This window comes from Callorhinchus milii, unplaced genomic scaffold, assembly GCF_018977255.1.
Source record: "Callorhinchus milii isolate IMCB2004 unplaced genomic scaffold, IMCB_Cmil_1.0 Scaffold95, whole genome shotgun sequence".
Classification (NCBI taxonomy): Eukaryota; Metazoa; Chordata; class Chondrichthyes; order Chimaeriformes; family Callorhinchidae; genus Callorhinchus; species Callorhinchus milii.
Genome location: NW_024704836.1, coordinates 105,458 through 123,391, shown reverse-complemented (window position 1 = coordinate 123,391; position 17,934 = coordinate 105,458). Strand labels below are relative to the sequence as shown.

Sequence of the window (17,934 nt, the reverse complement as noted above, 5' to 3'; positions counted from 1 at the left end):
GGAGACGTAGAGGGAACAGTGTGGAGAGTGGGCGACATGGACCCGTGGCTACTCCGGCCCTGAACCTCTATTTCTCTCTGTCTCTCAATCGTCTGTGTTGATGGGTTTTATTTCTGCAGAGACTGAGGGCAGGTGTTGGCGGGGGAGGGGTTGGTGTGTGTGTGTATAGAATCGAGTCGTTGTGTATCCTGTGTGAGGTTTATGTACGAGAGATCTGTCTCTCTCTCACGCTGTGTCCTTCTCTCGCAGCGCAGTAATACACCCCCTCCTGGGTTGGGTTGATGTTGGAGATCTCCAGGGTGGAGTTCATTCTGTCTGGTGTCTTGGTAATGTTGTAGCCGGATTTAAACTTGTCCTCATAGGTGGTTGAGGCTTGGTTATATCCGATCAATGTGAGGCCTCCCTGATGGGGTTGGATGTACCAAAGCATCATGTTAAGGGATTTGTCGTTGTGGCTACATCTCAAAGTCACTGTCTCCCCCTCTCTGGCTGTGACTGTCCGCGGCTCCTGAGTACCAAAGCTCCCAGTGACTGACGTGCAAAGACAATATAACATCCGTCATCCTGACCACAGGGAATGTTCTGGTCTGATTCCCGGAATTACATACACATACGGGCGCACACCCTCACACATACACATACACACATACACAGAGCCGGATCTTCTCAGACATAGAGAGGGGAGGATGATATGAAATCCCAGTGTATTTGGGAGCCTGAGGGGAATTGAGAGATGTTGAGAGATACTCACAGGGCCATAGGATGGAGATCAGAGAGACAGTGAGAAAGGACAGACTCATTGTTGGCAGAGACTTGGATTAACTTTGGGAACCTCACACCAGAGCACAGGTTCCTCTCTCTATCTGTGTCTCTCTGTCTCTCCCTCTCTCTATGTCTCTGGAATGAAGCTCTGGCAGAGTAAAGTCTGTACCACATCGGAAGTGGACCTCACCTCCCCACTGTGATGGGAGGTGGAGCTGGGGACGAGGGGAGGTGTCTTAGTGTAGCTACAGCCTCCCCCAGGGTATGAACTGGGTACAGCGGGTCCCAAAATTGGTTCCAAATTCAGAGATAGGGACACAGATGCATCTGTAATGCGTTGCCTGAAAGGCTGGTGGAAGCCCATTCGATAACAGCTTTTATGAGACAAGTAGATACCTATTTGTGGAGGACAAGTTTGCAGGTTATGGGGAGAGAGCGGGGGAGTGGGGTTGAATTGGAAGCTCTTTTCAAAGACCGGCACAGACACAATGAGCCGAATGGCCTCCATCTGCGCTGTATAATTCTGTGATTCTACATCGGTCTCGTGCCCCACCCACCAGTGGGGCATTGGTGGGAGGTTTGAGATGTGGGGAAAGGGAAGCCTTTTAGTGAAGTTACAGCCTCCCCCGGGGTATTGGTCAGGAACACGAGATCACAAAATTGGTCCCAGATTCAGAGACAGAGGCACAGAGGGAACAGTGTGGAGAGTGGGCGACATGGAGCCGTGGCTACTCCGGCCCTGAACCTCGATTTCTCTCTGTCTCTCAATCGTCTGTGTTGATGGGTTTTATTTCTGCAGAGACTGAGGGCAGGTGTTGGCGCGGGAGGGGCTGGTGTGTGTGTGTATAGAATCGAGTCGTTGTGTATCCTGTGTGAGGTTTATGTACGAGAGATCTGTCTCTCTCTCACGCTGTGCCCTTCTCTCGCAGCGCAGTAATACACCCCCTCCTGGGTTGCCTTCTTGATCTCCAGGGAACAGTTCTTATAGTCGTCTGTCTGTTTAACTTCGTAGTCAAGTTTGTAAGCATCCTCCATCGTTGGGTTTGACGCATAACCGTATCCAATCAATGTGAGGCCTCCCTGATGGGGTTGGAGGTACCACAGCATTGTATTAAGGGCACTGTCCTTCTGGTAACATCTCAAAGTCACTGTCTCCCCCTCTCTGGCTGTGACTGTCCGCGGCAACTGAGTCACCAAAGCTCCCAGTGACAGACCTGCAAAGACAATATAACAATGAGATCCGCCGACAGGGAATCTGGGCTGAATGTCCTGGGGGTGTTCAATGGATTACGCACACACACAATGCGCGATCATCGCGTACAGAGAGAGGTGTGATATGAAATCCCTGTGGATTTGAGAGTTTACGGGGATGAGAGAGATGTTGAGAGATACTCACAGTGCCAGAGGATGGAGATCAGAGAGACAGTGAGAAAGGACAGACTCATTGTTGGCAGAGACTTGGATTAACATTGGGATCCTCACACCAGAGCTCAGGTTCCTCTCTCTGTTTGTGTCTCTCTGTCTCTCCCTCTCTCTATGTCTCTGGAATGAAGCTCTGACAGAGTAAAATCTGCACCACATCGGAAGTGGGCCACACCTCCCCCCAGTGATGGGAGGTGGAGCTGGGGAGGAGGGGACGTGTCTTAGTGTAGCTACAACCTCCCCCGGGGTATGAACTGGGTACAGCGGGTCCCAAAATTGGTTCCAAATTCAGAGATAGGGACACAGATGCATCTGTAATGCGTTGCCTGAAAGGCTGGTGGAAGCCCATTCGATAACAGCTTTTATGAGACAAGTAGATACCTATTTGGGGAGGACAAGTTTGCTGGTTATGGGGAGAGAGTGGGGGAGTGGGGTTGAATTGGAAGCTCTTTTCAAAGACCGACACAGACACGATGAGGCGAATGGCCTCCATCTGCGCTGTATAATTCTATCATTCTACATTGGAAGTGGCTCTCGTGCCCCACCCAACAGTGGGGCATTGGTGGGAGGTTTGAGTTGTGGGGAAAGGGAAGACTTTCAGTGAAGTTACAGCCTCCCCCGGGGTATTGGGCAGGAACACGAGATCACAAAATTGGTCCCAGATTCAGAGACAGAGACACAGAGGGAACAGTGTGGAGAGTGGGCGACATGGAGCCGTGGCTACTCCGGCCCTGAACCTCGATTTCTCTCTGTCTATTAATCGTCTGTGTTGATGGGTTTTATTTCTGCAGAGACTGAGGGCAGGTGTTGGCGGGGGAGGGGCTGGTGTGTGTGTGTGTGTATAGAATCGAGTCGTTGTGTATCCTGTGTGAGGTTTATGTACGAGAGATCTGTCTCTCTCTCACGCTGTGCCCTTCTCTCGCAGCGCAGTAATACACCCCCTCCTGGGTTGGGTTGATGTTGGTGATCTCCAGGGTGGAGTTCATGTTGTTGGGTGTTTTGGTAATGTTGTAGCCGGATTTAAACCTATCCTCATATACGGTTGAGTATTCATTATATCCAATCAATGTGAGGCCTCCCTGATGGGGTTGGATGTACCAAAGCATCGTATCAAGGGATTTGTCGTTGTGGCTACATCTCAAAGTCACTGTCTCCCCCTCTCTGGCTGTGACTGTCCGCGGCCTCTGAGTCACCAAAGCTCCCAGTGACAGACCTGCAAAGACAATATAACAATGAGATCCGCCGACAGGGAATCTGGGCTGAATGTCCTGGGGGGTGTTCAATGGATTACGCACACACACAAAGTGCGATCATCGCGGACAGAGAGAGGGTGTGATATGAATTCCCTGTGGATTTGAGAGTTTATGGGGATGAGAGAGATGTTGAGAGATACTCACAGGGCCAAAGGATGGAGATCAGAGAGACAGTGAGAAAGGACAGACTCATTGTTGGCAGAGACTTGGATTAACATTGGGAACCTCACACCAGAGCTCAGGTTCCTCTCTCTGTCACTGTCTCTCTGTCTCTCCCTCTCTCTATGTCTCTGGAATGAAGCTCTGACAGAGTAAAGTCAGCACCACATCGGAAGTGGGCCTCACCTCCCCCCAGTGATGGGAGGTGGAGCTGGGGAGGAGGGGACGTGTCTTAGTGAAGCTACAGCCTCCCCCAGGGTATGAACTGGGTACAGCGAGTCCCAAAATTGGTGCCAAATTCAGAGATAGAGATGCATCTGGAATGCATTACCTGAAAGGCTGGTGGAAGCCCATTCGATAACAGCTTCTAAGGGCGAAGTAGATAACTATTTGGGGAGGACAAGTTTGCAGGTTATGGGGAGAGAGCGGGGGAGTGGGGTTGAATTGGAAGCTCTTTTGTGGGGAAAGGGAAGCCTGTGAGTGAACATAAGAACATAAGAATTAGGAGCAGGAGTCGGCCATTCGGCCCCTCGAGCTGCACCGCCATTTGATAAGATCACAGCTGATCTTCAGACCTAACTCTAATTACCTGCTCTATCCCCATATCCGCTAATCCCTCTATTTTTTAAACATCTCTCAGTCTCAGCCTTGAAGATGTTCAAGGACTGACATCTACAGCCTTCTGGGGGAGTGGATTCCATAAAGTCACTGCCCTCTGAGTGAAGAAATGTTTCCTCAACTCTGTTCTAAAAGGCTGACCCTTAATGTTAAGACTGTGACCCCCGGTTATAGATTCTCCCACCGGGGAAACAGACCCTCAGTGTCTACTTTATCAGCCCTTTAATAATCTTATATGTTTTAATAAGATCCCCCTAATTCTTCTGTACTCCAGAAAATACAGTCCCAGTTTATTCAGTCTCTCCTCATAGGTCAGTCCACTCATCCCAGGAACTAACCGAGTGAAGTTACAGCCTCCCCCGGGGTATTGGTCAGGAACACGAGATCACAAAATTGGTCCCAGATTCAGAGACGTAGAGTGAACAGTGTGGAGAGTGGGCGACATGGAGCCGTGGCTACTCCGGCCCTGAACCTCGATTTCTCTCTGTCTCTCAATCGTCTGTGTTGATGGGTTTTATTTCTGCAGAGACTGAGGGCAGGTGTTGGCGGGGGAGCGGCTGGTGTGTGTGTGTGTGTATAGAATCGAGTGGTTGTGTATCCTGTGTGAGGTTTATGTACGAGAGATCTGTCTCTCTCTCACGCTGTGCCCTTCTCTCGCAGCGCAGTAATACACCCCCTCCTGGGTTGGGTTCACGCTGGAGATCTCCAGGGTGGAGTTCATTCTGTCCGGTGTCTTGGTAATGTTGTAGCCGGATTTAAACTTGTCCTCATATGTGGTTGAATATTGGTTATATCCGATCAATGTGAGGCCTCCCTGATGGGGTTGGATGTACCAGAGCATCACAGTAAGAGAGCTGTCGTCCTGGTGACAATTCAAAGTCACTGTCTCCCCCTCTCTGGCTGTGACTGTCCGCGGCCACTGAGTCACCAAAGCTCCCAGTGACAGACCTGCAAAGACAATATAACAATGAGATCCGCCGACAGGGAATCTGGGCTGAATGTCCTGGGGGGTGTTCAATGGATTACGCACACACACAAAGCGCGATCATCGCGGACAGAGAGAGGGTGTGATATGAATTCCCAGTGGATTTGAGAGTTTACGGGGATGAGAGAGATGTTGAGAGATACTCACAGGGCCAGAGGATGGAGATCAGAGAGACAGTGAGAAAGGACATTGTTGGCAGAGACTTGGATTAACATTGGGAACCTCACACCAGAGCTCAGGTTCCTCTCTCTCTCTCACATACACTCACTCTTTAACATTCACACTCTCGCTTTTGGGTTAACTTTCTCAATAACTCTCCCCCTCAATCCTAAACATTGTCTCTCTCACTCTATCTCTGTGGAATGAAGCTCTGGAAAAGGAAAGTCTCCAATGACACCAAAGTGTCGGCACCAAATCGGAAGTGACCTCTCCCCCCACCCACCCCCACCCACCTTGTGGGACATTGGTTGGAGAGGAGATGTGGGGGAGTGGGGGTGTCTTAGTGAAGCTACAGCCTCCCCCAAAGTATGGCCTGGGAACAGTTGGTCATAAAATTAGTCGTTGGTTCGGAGACGTAGAGGGAACAGTGTGGAGAGTGGGCGACATGGAGCCGTGGCTACTCCGGCCCTGAACCTCGATTTCTCTCTGTCTCTCAATCGTCTGTGTTGATGGGTTTTATTTCTGCAGAGACTGAGGGCAGGTGTTGGCGGGGGAGGGGCTGGTGTGTGTGTGTGTGTATAGAATCGAGTGGTTGTGTATCCTGTGTGAGGTTTATGTACGAGAGATCTGTCTCTCTCTCACGCTGTGCCCTTCTCTCGCAGCGCAGTAATACACCCCCTCCTGGGTTGGGTTCAAGCTGGAGATCTCCAGGGTGGATTCCTTGTCATTAGTTGTCTTTGTCATGTTGTAGCCGGATTCAAAGCCTTTCTCATACGTTGGGGACATATAGATATATGCGATCAATGTGAGGCCTCCCTGGTGGGGTTGGATGTACCAGAGCATTGTATCAAGGGCACTGTCATTCTGATAACATGTAAAACTCACTGTCTCCCCCTCTGTGGCTGTGACTGTCCGCGGCCCCTGAGTCACCAAAACTCCCAGTGACAGACCTGCAAAGACAATATAACAATGAGATCCCTCCGACAGGGAATCTGGGCTGAATGTCCTGGGGGGTGTTCAATGGATTACGCACAAACACAAAGCGATCATCACCGATAGAGCGAGGGTGTGATATGAAATCCCTGTGGATTTGAGAGTTTACGGGGATGAGAGAGATGTTGAGAGATACTCACAGGGCCAGAGGATGGAGATCAGAGAGACAGTGAGAAAGGACAGACTCATTGTTGGCAGAGACTTGGATTAACATTGGGAACCTCACACCAGAGCTCAGGTTCCTCTCTCTGTCACTGTCTCTCTGTCTCTCCCTCTCTCTATGTCTCTGGAATGAAGCTCAGACAGAGTAAAGTCTGCACCACATCGGAAGTGGGCCTCACCTCCCCCCAGTGATGGGAGGTGGAGCTGGGGAGGAGGGGAGGTGTCTTAGTGAAGCTACAGCCTCCCCCGGGGTATGAACTGGGTACAGCGGGTCCCAAAATTGGTTCCAAATTCAGAGATAGAGACACAGATGCATCTGTAATGCGTTGCCTGAAAGTGAGGCATTGGTGGGAGGTTTGAGATGAGGGGAAAGGGAAGCCTTTTAGTGAAGTTACAGCCTCCCCCGGGGTATTGGTCAGGAACACGAGATCACTAAATTGGTCCCAGATTCAGAGACACAGAGGGAACAGTGTGGAGAGTGGGCGACATGGAGCCGTGGCTACTCCGGCCCTGAACCTCGATTTCTCTCTGTCTCGCAATCGTCTGTGTTGATGGGTTTTATTTCTGCAGAGACTGAGGGCAGGTGTTGGCGGGGGAGGGGCTGGTGTGTGTGTGTATAGAATCGAGTCGTGTATCCTGTGTGAGGTTTATGTACGAGAGATCTGTCTCTCTCTCACGCTGTGCCCTTCTCTCGCAGCGCAGTAATACACCCCCTCCTGGGTTGGGTTCATGCTGGAGATTTCCAGGGATGATTTCTTCTTGTCATTACTCTGTGTAATGTTGTAACCAGATTCAAAGCCTTTCTCATACGTTGGGTTTGACAGAACAGCATATCCGATCAATGTGAGGCCTCCCTGATCGGGTTGGAGGTACCAGAGCATTGTTTCATATTTAGTGTTATTCTGGTAACATCTCAAAGTCACTGTCTCCCCCTCTCTGGCTGTGACTGTCCGCGGCCTCTGAGTCACAAAAGCTCCCAGTGACAGACCTGCAAAGACAATATAACAGTGAGATCCGCCGACACGGAATCTGGGCTGAATGTCCTGGGGGGTGTTCAATGGATTACGCACACACACAAAGCGCGATCATCGCGGACAGAGAGAGGATGTGATATGAATTCCTTGTGGATTTGAGAGTTTACGGGGATGAGAGAGATGTTGAGAGATACTCACAGGGCCAGAGGATGGAGATCAGAGAGACAGTGAGAAAGGACAGACTCATTGTTGGCAGAGACTTGGATTAACATTGGGAACCTCACACCAGAGCTCAGGTTCCTCTCTCTCTCTCACATACACTCACTCTTTAACATTCACACTCTCACTTTTGGGTTAACTTTCCCAATAACTCGCCACCTCAATCCTAAACATTGTCTCTCTCACTCTATCTCTGTGGAATGAAGCTCTGGATAAGGAAAGCTCCAATGACACCAAAGTGTCGGCACCAAATCGGAAGTGGCCTCTCCCCCCACCCACCCCCCACCCACCTTGTGGGACATTGGTTGGAGAGGAGATGTGGGGGAGTGGGTTTGTCTTAGTGAAGCTACAGCCTCCACCAAAGTATGGCCTGGGAACAGTTGCTCATAAAATTAGTCGTTGGCTCGGAGACGTAGAGGGAACAGTGTGGAGAGTGGGCGACATGGAGCCGTGGCTACTCCGGCCCTGAACCTCTATTTCTCTCTGTCTCTCAATCGTCTGTGTTGATGGATTTTATTTCTGCAGAGACTGAGGGCAGGTGTTGGCGCGGGAGGGGCTGGTGTGTGTGTATAGAATCGAGTGGTTGTGTATCCTGTGTGAGGTTTATGTACGAGAGATCTGTCTCTCTCTCACGCTGTGCCCTTCTCTCGCAGCGCAGTAATACACCCCCTCCTGGGTTGGGTTGATGTTGGAGATCTCCAGGGTGGAGTTCATTCTGTCAGGTGTCTTGGTAATGTTGTAGCCGGATTTAAACTTGTCCTCATAGGTGGTTGAGGCTCGGTTATATCCGATCAATGTGAGGCCTCCCTGATGGGGTTGGACGTACCAGAGCATTGTATTAAGGGCACTGTCATGCTGGGAACATCTCAAAGTCACTGTCTCCCCCTCTCTGGCTGTGACTGTCCGGGGCTCCTGAGTCACCAAAGCTCCCAGTGACAGACCTGCAAAGACAATATAACATCCATCATCCTGCCCACAGGGAATGTCCTGGTCTGATCCCCGGAATTACATACACATACGGGCGCACACACTCACACATACACATACACACACATACACAGAGCCGGATCTTCTCAGACATAGAGAGGGGAGGATGATATGAAATCCCAGTGTATTTGGGAGCCTGAGGGGAATTGAGAGATGTTGAGAGATACTCACAGGGCCAGAGGTTGGAGATCAGAGAGACAGTGAGAAAGGACAGACTCATTGTTGGCAGAGACTTGGATTAACTTTGGGAACCTCACACCAGAGCACAGGTTCCTCTCTCTATCTGTGTCTCTCTGTCTCTCCCTCTCTCTATGTCTCTGGAATGAAGCTCTGGCAGAATAAAGTCTGTACCACATCGGAAGTGGACCTCACCTCCCCCCAGTGATGGGAGGTGGAGCTGGGGAGGAGGGGAGGTGTCTTAGTGAAGCTACAGCCTACCCCAGGGTATGAACTGGGTACAGCGGGTCCCAAAATTGGTTCCAAATTCAGAGATAGGGACACAGATGCATCTGTAATGCGTTGCCTGAAAGGCTGGTGGAAACCCATTCGATAACAGCTTTTATGAGACAAGTAGATACCTATTTGTGGAGGACAAGTTTGCAGGTTATGGGGTGAGAGGGGGGAGTGGGGTTGAATTGGAAGCTCTTTTCAAAGACCGGCACAGACACAATGAGCTGAATGGCCTCCATCTGCGCTGTATAATTCTGTGATTCTACATCGGTCTCGTGCCCCACCCACCAGTGGGACATTGGTGGGAGGTTTGAGATGTGGGGAAAGGGAAGCCTTTTAGTGAAGTTACAGCCTCCCCCGGGGTATTGGTCAGGAACACGAGATCACTAAATTGGTCCCAGATTCAGAGACACAGAGGGAACAGTGTGGAGAGTGGGCGACATGGAGCCGTGGCTACTCCGGCCCTGAACCTCGATTTCTCTCTGTCTCTCAATCGTCTGTGTTGATGGGTTTTATTTCTGCAGAGACTGAGGGCAGGTGTTGGCGCGGGAGGGGCTGGTGTGTGTGTGTATAGAATCGAGTCGTTGTGTATCCTGTGTGAGGTTTATGTACGAGAGATCTGTCTCTCTCTCACGCTGTGCCCTTCTCTCGCAGCGCAGTAATACACCCCCTCCTGGGTTGCCTTCTTGATCTCCAGGGAACAGTTCTTATAATCGTCTGTCTGTTTAACTTCGTACTCAAGTTTGTAAGCATCCTCCATCGTTGGGTTTGACGCATAACCGTATCCAATCAATGTGAGGCCTCCCTGATGGGGTTGGAGGTACCACAGCATTGTTTGATAGGCTGTGTCCTTCTGGTGACAATTCAAACTCACTGTCTCCCCCTCTCTGGCTGTGACTGTCCGCGGCCTCTGAGTCACCAAAGCTCCCAGTGACAGACCTGCAAAGACAATATAACAGTGAGATCGCTCCGACAGGGAATCTGGGCTGAAAGGAGGTGATCAATGGATTACACACACACACACAAAGCGGGATCATCGCGGACATCCATCAATAGAGGCGAAGGGGTGATGTTGAGTGGAGGATGATATGAAATCCCAGTGTATTTGGGAGCCTGAAGGGAATTGAGAGATGTTGAGAGATACTCACAGGGCCAGAGGATGGAGATCAGATAGACAGTGAGAAAGGACAGACTCATTGTTGGCAGAGACTTGGATTAACATTGGGAACTTCACACCAGAGCTCAGGTTCCTCTCTCTGTCACTGTCTCTCTGTCTCTCCCTCTCTCTATGTCTCTGGAATGAAGCTCTGACAGAGTAAAGTCTGCACATCGGAAGTGGGCCTCACCTCCCCCCAGTGATGGGAGGTGGAGCTGGGGAGGAGGGGAGGTGTCTTAGTGTAGCTACAGCCTCCCCCGGGGTATGAACTGGGTACAGCGGGTCCCAAAATTGGTTCCAAATTCAGAGATAGAGACAGATGCATCTGGAATGCGTTACCTGAAAGTGAGGCGGGAGGTTTGAGGTGAGAGGAAAGGGAAGCCTTTTAGTGAAGTTACAGCCTCCCCCGGGGTATCGGTCAGGAACACAAGATCACTAAATTGGTCCCAGATTCAGAGACACAGAGGGAACAGTGTGGAGAGTGGGCGACATGGAGCCGTGGCTACTCCGGCCCTGAACCTCTATTTCTCTCTGTCCTCAATCGTCTGTGTTGATGGGTTTTATTTCTGCAGAGACTGAGGGCAGGTGTTGGTGGGGGAGGGGCTGGTGTGTGTGTGTGTGTGTATAGAATCGAGTCGTTGTGTATCCTGTGTGAGGTTTATGTACGAGAGATCTGTCTCTCTCTCACGCTGTGCCCTTCTCTCGCAGCGCAGTAATACACCCCCTCCTGGGTTGGGTTTATGCTGGAGATCTCCAGGGATGATTTCTTCTTGTCATTACTCTGTGTAATGTTGTAACCAGATTCAAAGCCTTTCTCATACGTTGGGTTTGACAGAACAGCATATCCGATCAATGTGAGGCCTCCCTGATGGGGTTGGAGGTACCAGAGCATTGTATTAAGGGCACTGTCATTCTGGTTACATGTAAAACTCACTGTCTCCCCCTCTCTGGCTGTGACTGTCCGCGGCAACTGAGTCACCAAAGCTCCCAGTGACAGACCTGCAAAGACAATATAACAATGATATCCGCCGACAGGGAATCTGGGCTGAATGTCCTGGGGGGTGTTCAATGGATTACGCACACACACAAAGCGCGATCATCGCGGACAGAGTGAGGTGTGATATGAAATCCCTGTGGATTTGAGAGTTTACGGGGATGAGGGAGATGTTGAGAGATACTCACAGGGCCAGAGGATGGAGATCAGAGAGACAGTGAGAAAGGACAGACTCATTGTTGGCAGAGACTTGGATTAACATTGGGAACCTCACACCAGAGCTCAGGTTCCTCTCTGTCTTTCTAAATGTCTCTCACACATTGGCTCTGTCTCTATCTCTCACACTCGGCAGCGTAAAAACATTAATGACCCCAAAGCGGAAGCGCGTCTCTCTGCCTCCCCCCACCCCTCCCCCAGTGGGACATTAGTGGGAGGTGGAGATGTTGGGGAGGTGTTGGTTTCTTTGTGTGTCTGGTAAATTGAGTCGTGTATCCAGTGTCAGGTTTATGTATGTAATTTTGATGAAGTGACGGAGAGTGTGGATGAACTTAGTGCAGTTGATGTAGTTTATATGTATTTTCAAAAGGCGTTTGATAAAATTCCATATAAGAGACAAGTAATCAACATAGAAGCCCTCGGTATTAAAGGGACAGGGGCAGCGGATACAGAACTGGTTGGGAGACAGAAAGCAGAGAGTGGTGGGTGGTGAACAGTTCTATCCTGACTGGAGGGAAGTGTGCAGTGGTGTCCCCAGGGCTCAGTATTGGGACCACTGCTGTTTCTGATCTGTATAAATGACCAGGACTTGGCTATAGAGAGTATAATTTCCAAGTTTGCAGATGATACTAAGTTAGTAATAGCAGTAAACCGTGAGGAGGATAGTAGCCGACTGCAAATGGACATTGGCAGCCTGGTAATATGGGCAGACACGGGGCAGATGAAGTTTCATGTGGATAAATCCCAAGTGATGGATTTTGGAGGAAGAAAGATTAATGGTAATATAAGCTCATGGTAGAATTTTAAAGGAGGTGAAGGAATAGAGAGACATCAGTGTTCATATAAGTAAATGTTTGAAGGTGGCAGGACAGGTAGATAAAGCTATTTTATAGAAAACATAAGGGAAACTCGGCTTTAAAAATAGTGGCATAGAATACAAGTAGGGACGTTATGATTAACCTTTGTAAAGTCACTGGTTAGGGTCAGCCAGAGACTGTGTTCAGTTCTGGGCACCACACTTTAGAAATCATGTTAAGGCATCGGAGAGAGTGCAAAGGAGATTTACCAGGAAAATACAAGGAATGAGGGACTTCGGATATCAGAAGAAGCCGGAGAAGCGAGGATTATTCTAATTTGAATAGAGAAGGTGAAGAAGAGACTGAATAGAGGTTTTCCAAATTATGAAGGTATTTGATGGGGTGAACAAGGAGAAACTATTGCACTGGCGGGTGGGTCGGTAACCGGAGGACACCAATTTAAAATAGTTGTTAAAAGAAACAGAGGGGAAATGAAGAGACATGTTTTTACACAGCGAGTTGTTGGGCTCCGGAATGGATTGCCACAGAGGATGGTGGAAGCCCATTCGATAACAACTTTTAAGGGAGAAGCAAATTTGGGGGGGACAAGTTTGCAGGTTTGCAGAGGCGGGGAGTGGGGTTGAATTGGAAGCTCTTTTCAAAGACCGGCACAGACACGATGAGCCGAATGGCCTCCACCTGCGCTGTATAATCTATGATTCTACATCGGAAGTGGGTCTCGTGCCCCACCCACCAGTGGGGCATCGGTGGGAGGTTTGAGATGTGGGGAAAGAGAAGCCTTTTAGTGAAGTTACAGCCTCCCCCGGGGTATTGGTCAGGAACACGAGATCACTAAATTGTCCCAGATTCAGAGACACAGAGGGAACAGTGTGGAGAGTGGGCGACATGGAGCCGTGGCTACTCCGGCCCTGAACCTCGATTTCTCTCTGACTCTCAATCGTCTGTGTTGATGGGTTTTATTTCTGCAGAGACTGAGGGCAGGTGTTGGCGGGGGAGGGGCTGGTGTGTGTGTGTATAGAATCGAGTCGTTGTGTATCCTGTGTGAGGTTTATGTACGAGAGATCTGTCTCTCTCTCACGCTGTGCCCTTCTCTCGCAGCGCAGTAATACACCCCCTCCTGGGTTGGGTTCATGCTGGAGATCTCCAGGGTGGAGTTCATTCTATTAGTTGTCTTGGTAATGTTGTAGCCGGATTTAAACTTGTCCTCATATATGGTTGAGTGTTCATTGTACCCGATCAATGTGAGGCCTCCCTGATGGGGTTGGATGTACCAGAGCATCGTATAAAGGGAGCTGTCGTCCTGGTGACAATTCAAACTCACTGTCTCCCCCTCTCTGGCTGTGACTGTCCGCGGCCACTGAGTCACCAAAGCTCCCAGTGACAGACCTGCAAAGACAATATAACAGTGAGATCCGCCGACAGGGAATCTGGGCTGAATGTCCTGGGGGGTGTTCAATGAATTACGCACACAAAGCGCGATCATCGCGGATAGGGAGAGCGCGCATGTAATCCCAGTGTACTTAGAGCCTGAGGGGAAGTGAGAGATAATAATATAATAATAATAATCCTTGCATTTGATATAGTGCTTTTCACGTCGGGAGGACGTCCCAAAGCGCTTCACAGAACACACTGTAAAGTGAATTGACTGTATATTTGTGGGCGAACGCGGCAGCCAATTGCGCACAGCAATGTCCCACAAACAGTCGTAGATTGAAAATGACCAATTTAATTATTGTTTTTGGTTTTTTGGAGGGATTATTATTATTAATGTTGAGTTATACTCACAGGGCCAGAGGATGGAGATCAGAGAGACAGTGTAAAAGGACAGACTCATTGTTGGCAGAGACTTGGATTAACAATGGGAACTTCACACCTCAGTTGTCCTTCTCTGTCTCTGTATGTATGTATGCACACACTGTGTCTCACACACACTCCTTTTATTTCTCAGATCAATGGCCTCTCTCAGTCTGACTCTCTCTCTGTCTGTGGACTGAAGCTCTGGCAGTTTGAAGACACCAATGACACCAAAGTATTCGAACTACAGCAAAAGAACCCACCCCCTGTGGGAATGGGAGAGTGAGTCAATGAGGCCATAGCCTCCACTAGGGGACGGACTGGTAACTACAGACAGCAAAATTAGTACCAACTTCCTGTCTCCCAGCCTCAATTCTAGTTTCCTGTCTGTGCTCTTCTGGTTGCTGGCTATTTACGTCCTGTTTTCCAGTCTCGCTTCCCGTTTCCTGGCTGCAAACACCTGTTTCCCGGTGCTCACTTCCTATATCTGGCTGGTCACTTTCTGTTTCCGCCATTGTTGCCCACCGTTGGACAGAAGCTCCGAGATACGACCCAGCCATGGAGGCTCTGAGGCCTTGTTGACTTCCAGTCAACGAACGTGAGAGTCGGTGAATGTGTGTGAGTCAGTGAGTTTGAGTCTGAGAGTGCAAGTGAGTCAGTAAATAGGTGAGTGAGTTGGTCAGTGTGTGTGTGGGTGTGTGTTTCTTCGCCCTGGCTGACCAAACATCTGTCTTCTACCTTCAGATCTTGTCCCCTTCATCATTGAACTTGTCCTCCTCCCTCACCTCATTCACCTCTCCCCCCTCTCCCCCTATTTCACCTCCCCCCCTCACTCAGACACCTGGGGTGTTTAACCACCTCCCAAGAAGCTATTGTGAGTCTGTAGCTCAGTGGGTTAGAGCACTCGCCTCTGAAGGGCGAAATATTGGGCAAGTTTCTTTTCTCCACGCGCCTCTGTTTACCGAGCAGTAACTAGGCACCCGGTTGCCAGTTGATTAACGGATTGCTTTAGCGGTGATAATAATCCTTAAAAGAATAATAATTTGGTAACTGAACCCACGAATGTTTGTGAGATGTTGCTGTGCTCAATCGGCTGCTGTATACCCACAAACATACAGTCAATTCACTTTACAGTATACTCTGTGAAGCGCTTTGAGAGGTCGAGAAGATGTTACATCAAAGCGCTATATCAAATGCAAGGCATGTTATTATTAGGATCATCTCTTACACCAGAGACCAAATCTCCACCAGGGCAGAGGGAGAAGCTTTGTATCGGATCAGGACAAACGACTGGAATGAATGTAAGACAGTATTTACTGATCGAGCTGCAGACCAGCATGGATCGGGACAGTCAGATCCAAGGGTTCTCGTACCCCGTGCTGCACAGAGAATATCAGGATGGGAATATCCTCGGGAAGAGGTCAGTTTGGGTATTAGAACTTGCTGTACACAAACTATCTGTGCGCGCCAGGCAACCCTCTGCATGGTTCAGCATAAAACTTAACTGCTGATAGATTTGCTCTATGTCTTTGTTTACCCCTATATTACGGCAGAATCACCTCTGCAGCCCGGGGTATTAGTGGTGTAATATCCTTGGCTCCCTCATGGGGTCAAAACTTGCAAAGATTGAATAAAGGGAAGCTAAGTAGTTTGAGTTGAATATTGCTCTCTTACCTCTTGATGTTGTTTCCAGAATTGCTTCTAAAATGAGGCGATCATTTATTCCATGAATATAGGTTTGAATGAACATCGTCTTGAATTCAAGATCCTCGTCCTCACCTACAAGGCCATTCACGGCCTCGCTCCCTCCTACCTCTCCGAATTACTATCCCCCTACCTACCTGCCCGTACCCTCCGTTCCTCTGGCTCCGGTCTGCTCCACATCCCCCGCCCCAACCGCCCTACCATCGGGGCCGGGCCTTCAGGCTCTCAGCCCCGAAGCTCTGGAACTCTATCCCCCAGTGCCTTCGCCGCCTCCTCCCTTTCCTCCTTGAAGGCCGGTCTCAAGACCTCTCTCTTTGACCGAGCCTTCAGCTCCCCTCTCGACTCTCTTCCCCCTCCTCGCTCCCTCCCTTCCCTCCCCTCACCCTGACCATTTCCCCCCAATGCTCGGGTCCTGACCCAACTGTCCAGCGCCTTGGGACGTCCTCTCGACGTGAAAGGCGCTCTATAAATGAAATCTTGTTGTTGTATGAATTGTTGATTTGCTGGTGAGGCAAATGCTCAAGCAATAACCAGCTTTGTTCTTCCTCAGTGATATCAGTCCGGTTTAGGTGGATTATGTGCAGCACGGCTAAGATTTGAATGTTATTTTTCAATTTGATACTGAATTAGTTCCTCGGCAAAGGCAACATGAAGTGTCTGATAATGCACTGAAAACTATATCTTTGGATCTTCAGGGAGTTTCAAACAGAAACATCCAGGGGTATAAATTTTGGTCGGCCGTGTGTCTTGACACATGTGGAAACTAACCATCATGTTTAAGAGTATGCAAATGAAGCTGGGATTTCCATTCATCTCAACTACACAAGGAAATCTCAGCGATAGATTGCAGTTACCAGTCCGTGCTCTAGGGGAGGCTATAGCCTCATTGATTCACTCACCAATACCCCAGGGAACGGGGGGGGGGGGGGGGGGGCGGAGGAGTTCTTGTGCTGTAGTTCGAATACTTTGGTGTCATTGGTACCTTCAATCTGCCAGAGCTGCAGTCCACAGACAGAGAGAGAGAGTCAGAGTGAGAGAGGGCGTTGATATGAGAGAGAAAAGCAGTGTGTGCGCAAATGTGTTAGGATGAAGAGAGAGAGAGAACTAAGGGGTGAGGTTCCCAATGTTAATCCAAGTCTCTGCCAACAATGAGTCTGTCCTTTCTCACCGTCTCTCTGATCTCCATCCTGTGGCCCTGTGAGTATCTCTCAACATCTCTCTCATCCCCGTAAACTCTCAAATCCACAGGGATTTCATATCCTCCCATCCCGACCGCCCCGGCCTCCATTGCTGTCCCTGTTGGTGTGTGCGTAATCCATTGAACACCCCCCAGGACATTCAGCTCAGATTCCCTGTTGGAGCGATCTCATTGTTATATTGTCTTTGCAGGTCTGTCACTGGGAGCTTTGGTGACTCAGAGGCCGCGGACAGTCACAGCCAGAGAGGGGGAGACAGTGACTTTGAATTGTCACCAGGACGATACTGCCAGTACTGACATTACGATGCTCTGGTACCTCCAACCCCATCAGGGAGGCCTCACATTGGTCGGATATAACCGATACTCAACCGAATATGAGGACAAGTTTAAATCCGGCTACAACATTACCAAGACACCTGACAACATGAACTCCACCCTGGAGATCACCAACATGAACCCAACCCAGGAGGGGGTGTATTACTGCGCTGCGAGAGAAGGGCACAGCGTGAGAGAGAGACAGATCTCTCGTACATAAACCTCACACAGGATACACAACCACTCGATTCTATACACACACACACACACACACCAGCCCCTCCCCCGCCAACACCTGCCCTCAGTCTCTGCAGAAATAAAACCCATCAACACAGACGATTGAGAGACAGAGAGAAATAGAGGTTCAGGGCCGGAGTAGCCACGGCTCCATGTCACCCACTCTCCTCACTGTTCACTCTACGTCTCCGAACCAACGACTAATTTTATGAGCAACTGTTCCCAGGCCATACTTTGGGGGAGGCTGTAGCTTCACTAAGACATCCCCACCCACCCACATCTCCTCTCCAACCAATGTCCCACAAGGTGGGTGGGGGGGGGGGGAGTAGAGGTCACTTCCGATGTGGTGCCGACACTTT

At 49.7% G+C, this 17,934-nt stretch overlaps 4 gene segments (V, D, J or C); 1 reads left to right on the top strand and 3 right to left on the bottom strand.

The window, feature by feature from the left end:
* Window positions 1-4,807: 4,807 nt before the first annotated feature.
* Window positions 4,808-5,645, bottom strand: LOC121848030. The segment is given in 2 exon segments: window positions 4,808-5,162; window positions 5,347-5,645. Coding segments are annotated over 2 exon segments (381 nt in total).
* Window positions 5,646-5,954: 309 nt separating this feature from the next.
* On the bottom strand, window positions 5,955-7,792 carry LOC103173820. The segment is given in 2 exon segments: window positions 5,955-6,308; window positions 7,686-7,792. Coding segments are annotated over 2 exon segments (387 nt in total).
* Window positions 7,793-11,058: 3,266 nt separating this feature from the next.
* On the bottom strand, window positions 11,059-14,233 carry LOC103171806. The segment is given in 3 exon segments: window positions 11,059-11,298; window positions 13,406-13,713; window positions 14,113-14,233. Coding segments are annotated over 3 exon segments (381 nt in total).
* Window positions 14,234-16,756: 2,523 nt separating this feature from the next.
* Window positions 16,757-17,574, top strand: LOC103171807. The segment is given in 2 exon segments: window positions 16,757-17,022; window positions 17,215-17,574. Coding segments are annotated over 2 exon segments (393 nt in total).
* The last annotated feature ends 360 nt before the right edge of the window (window positions 17,575-17,934 follow it).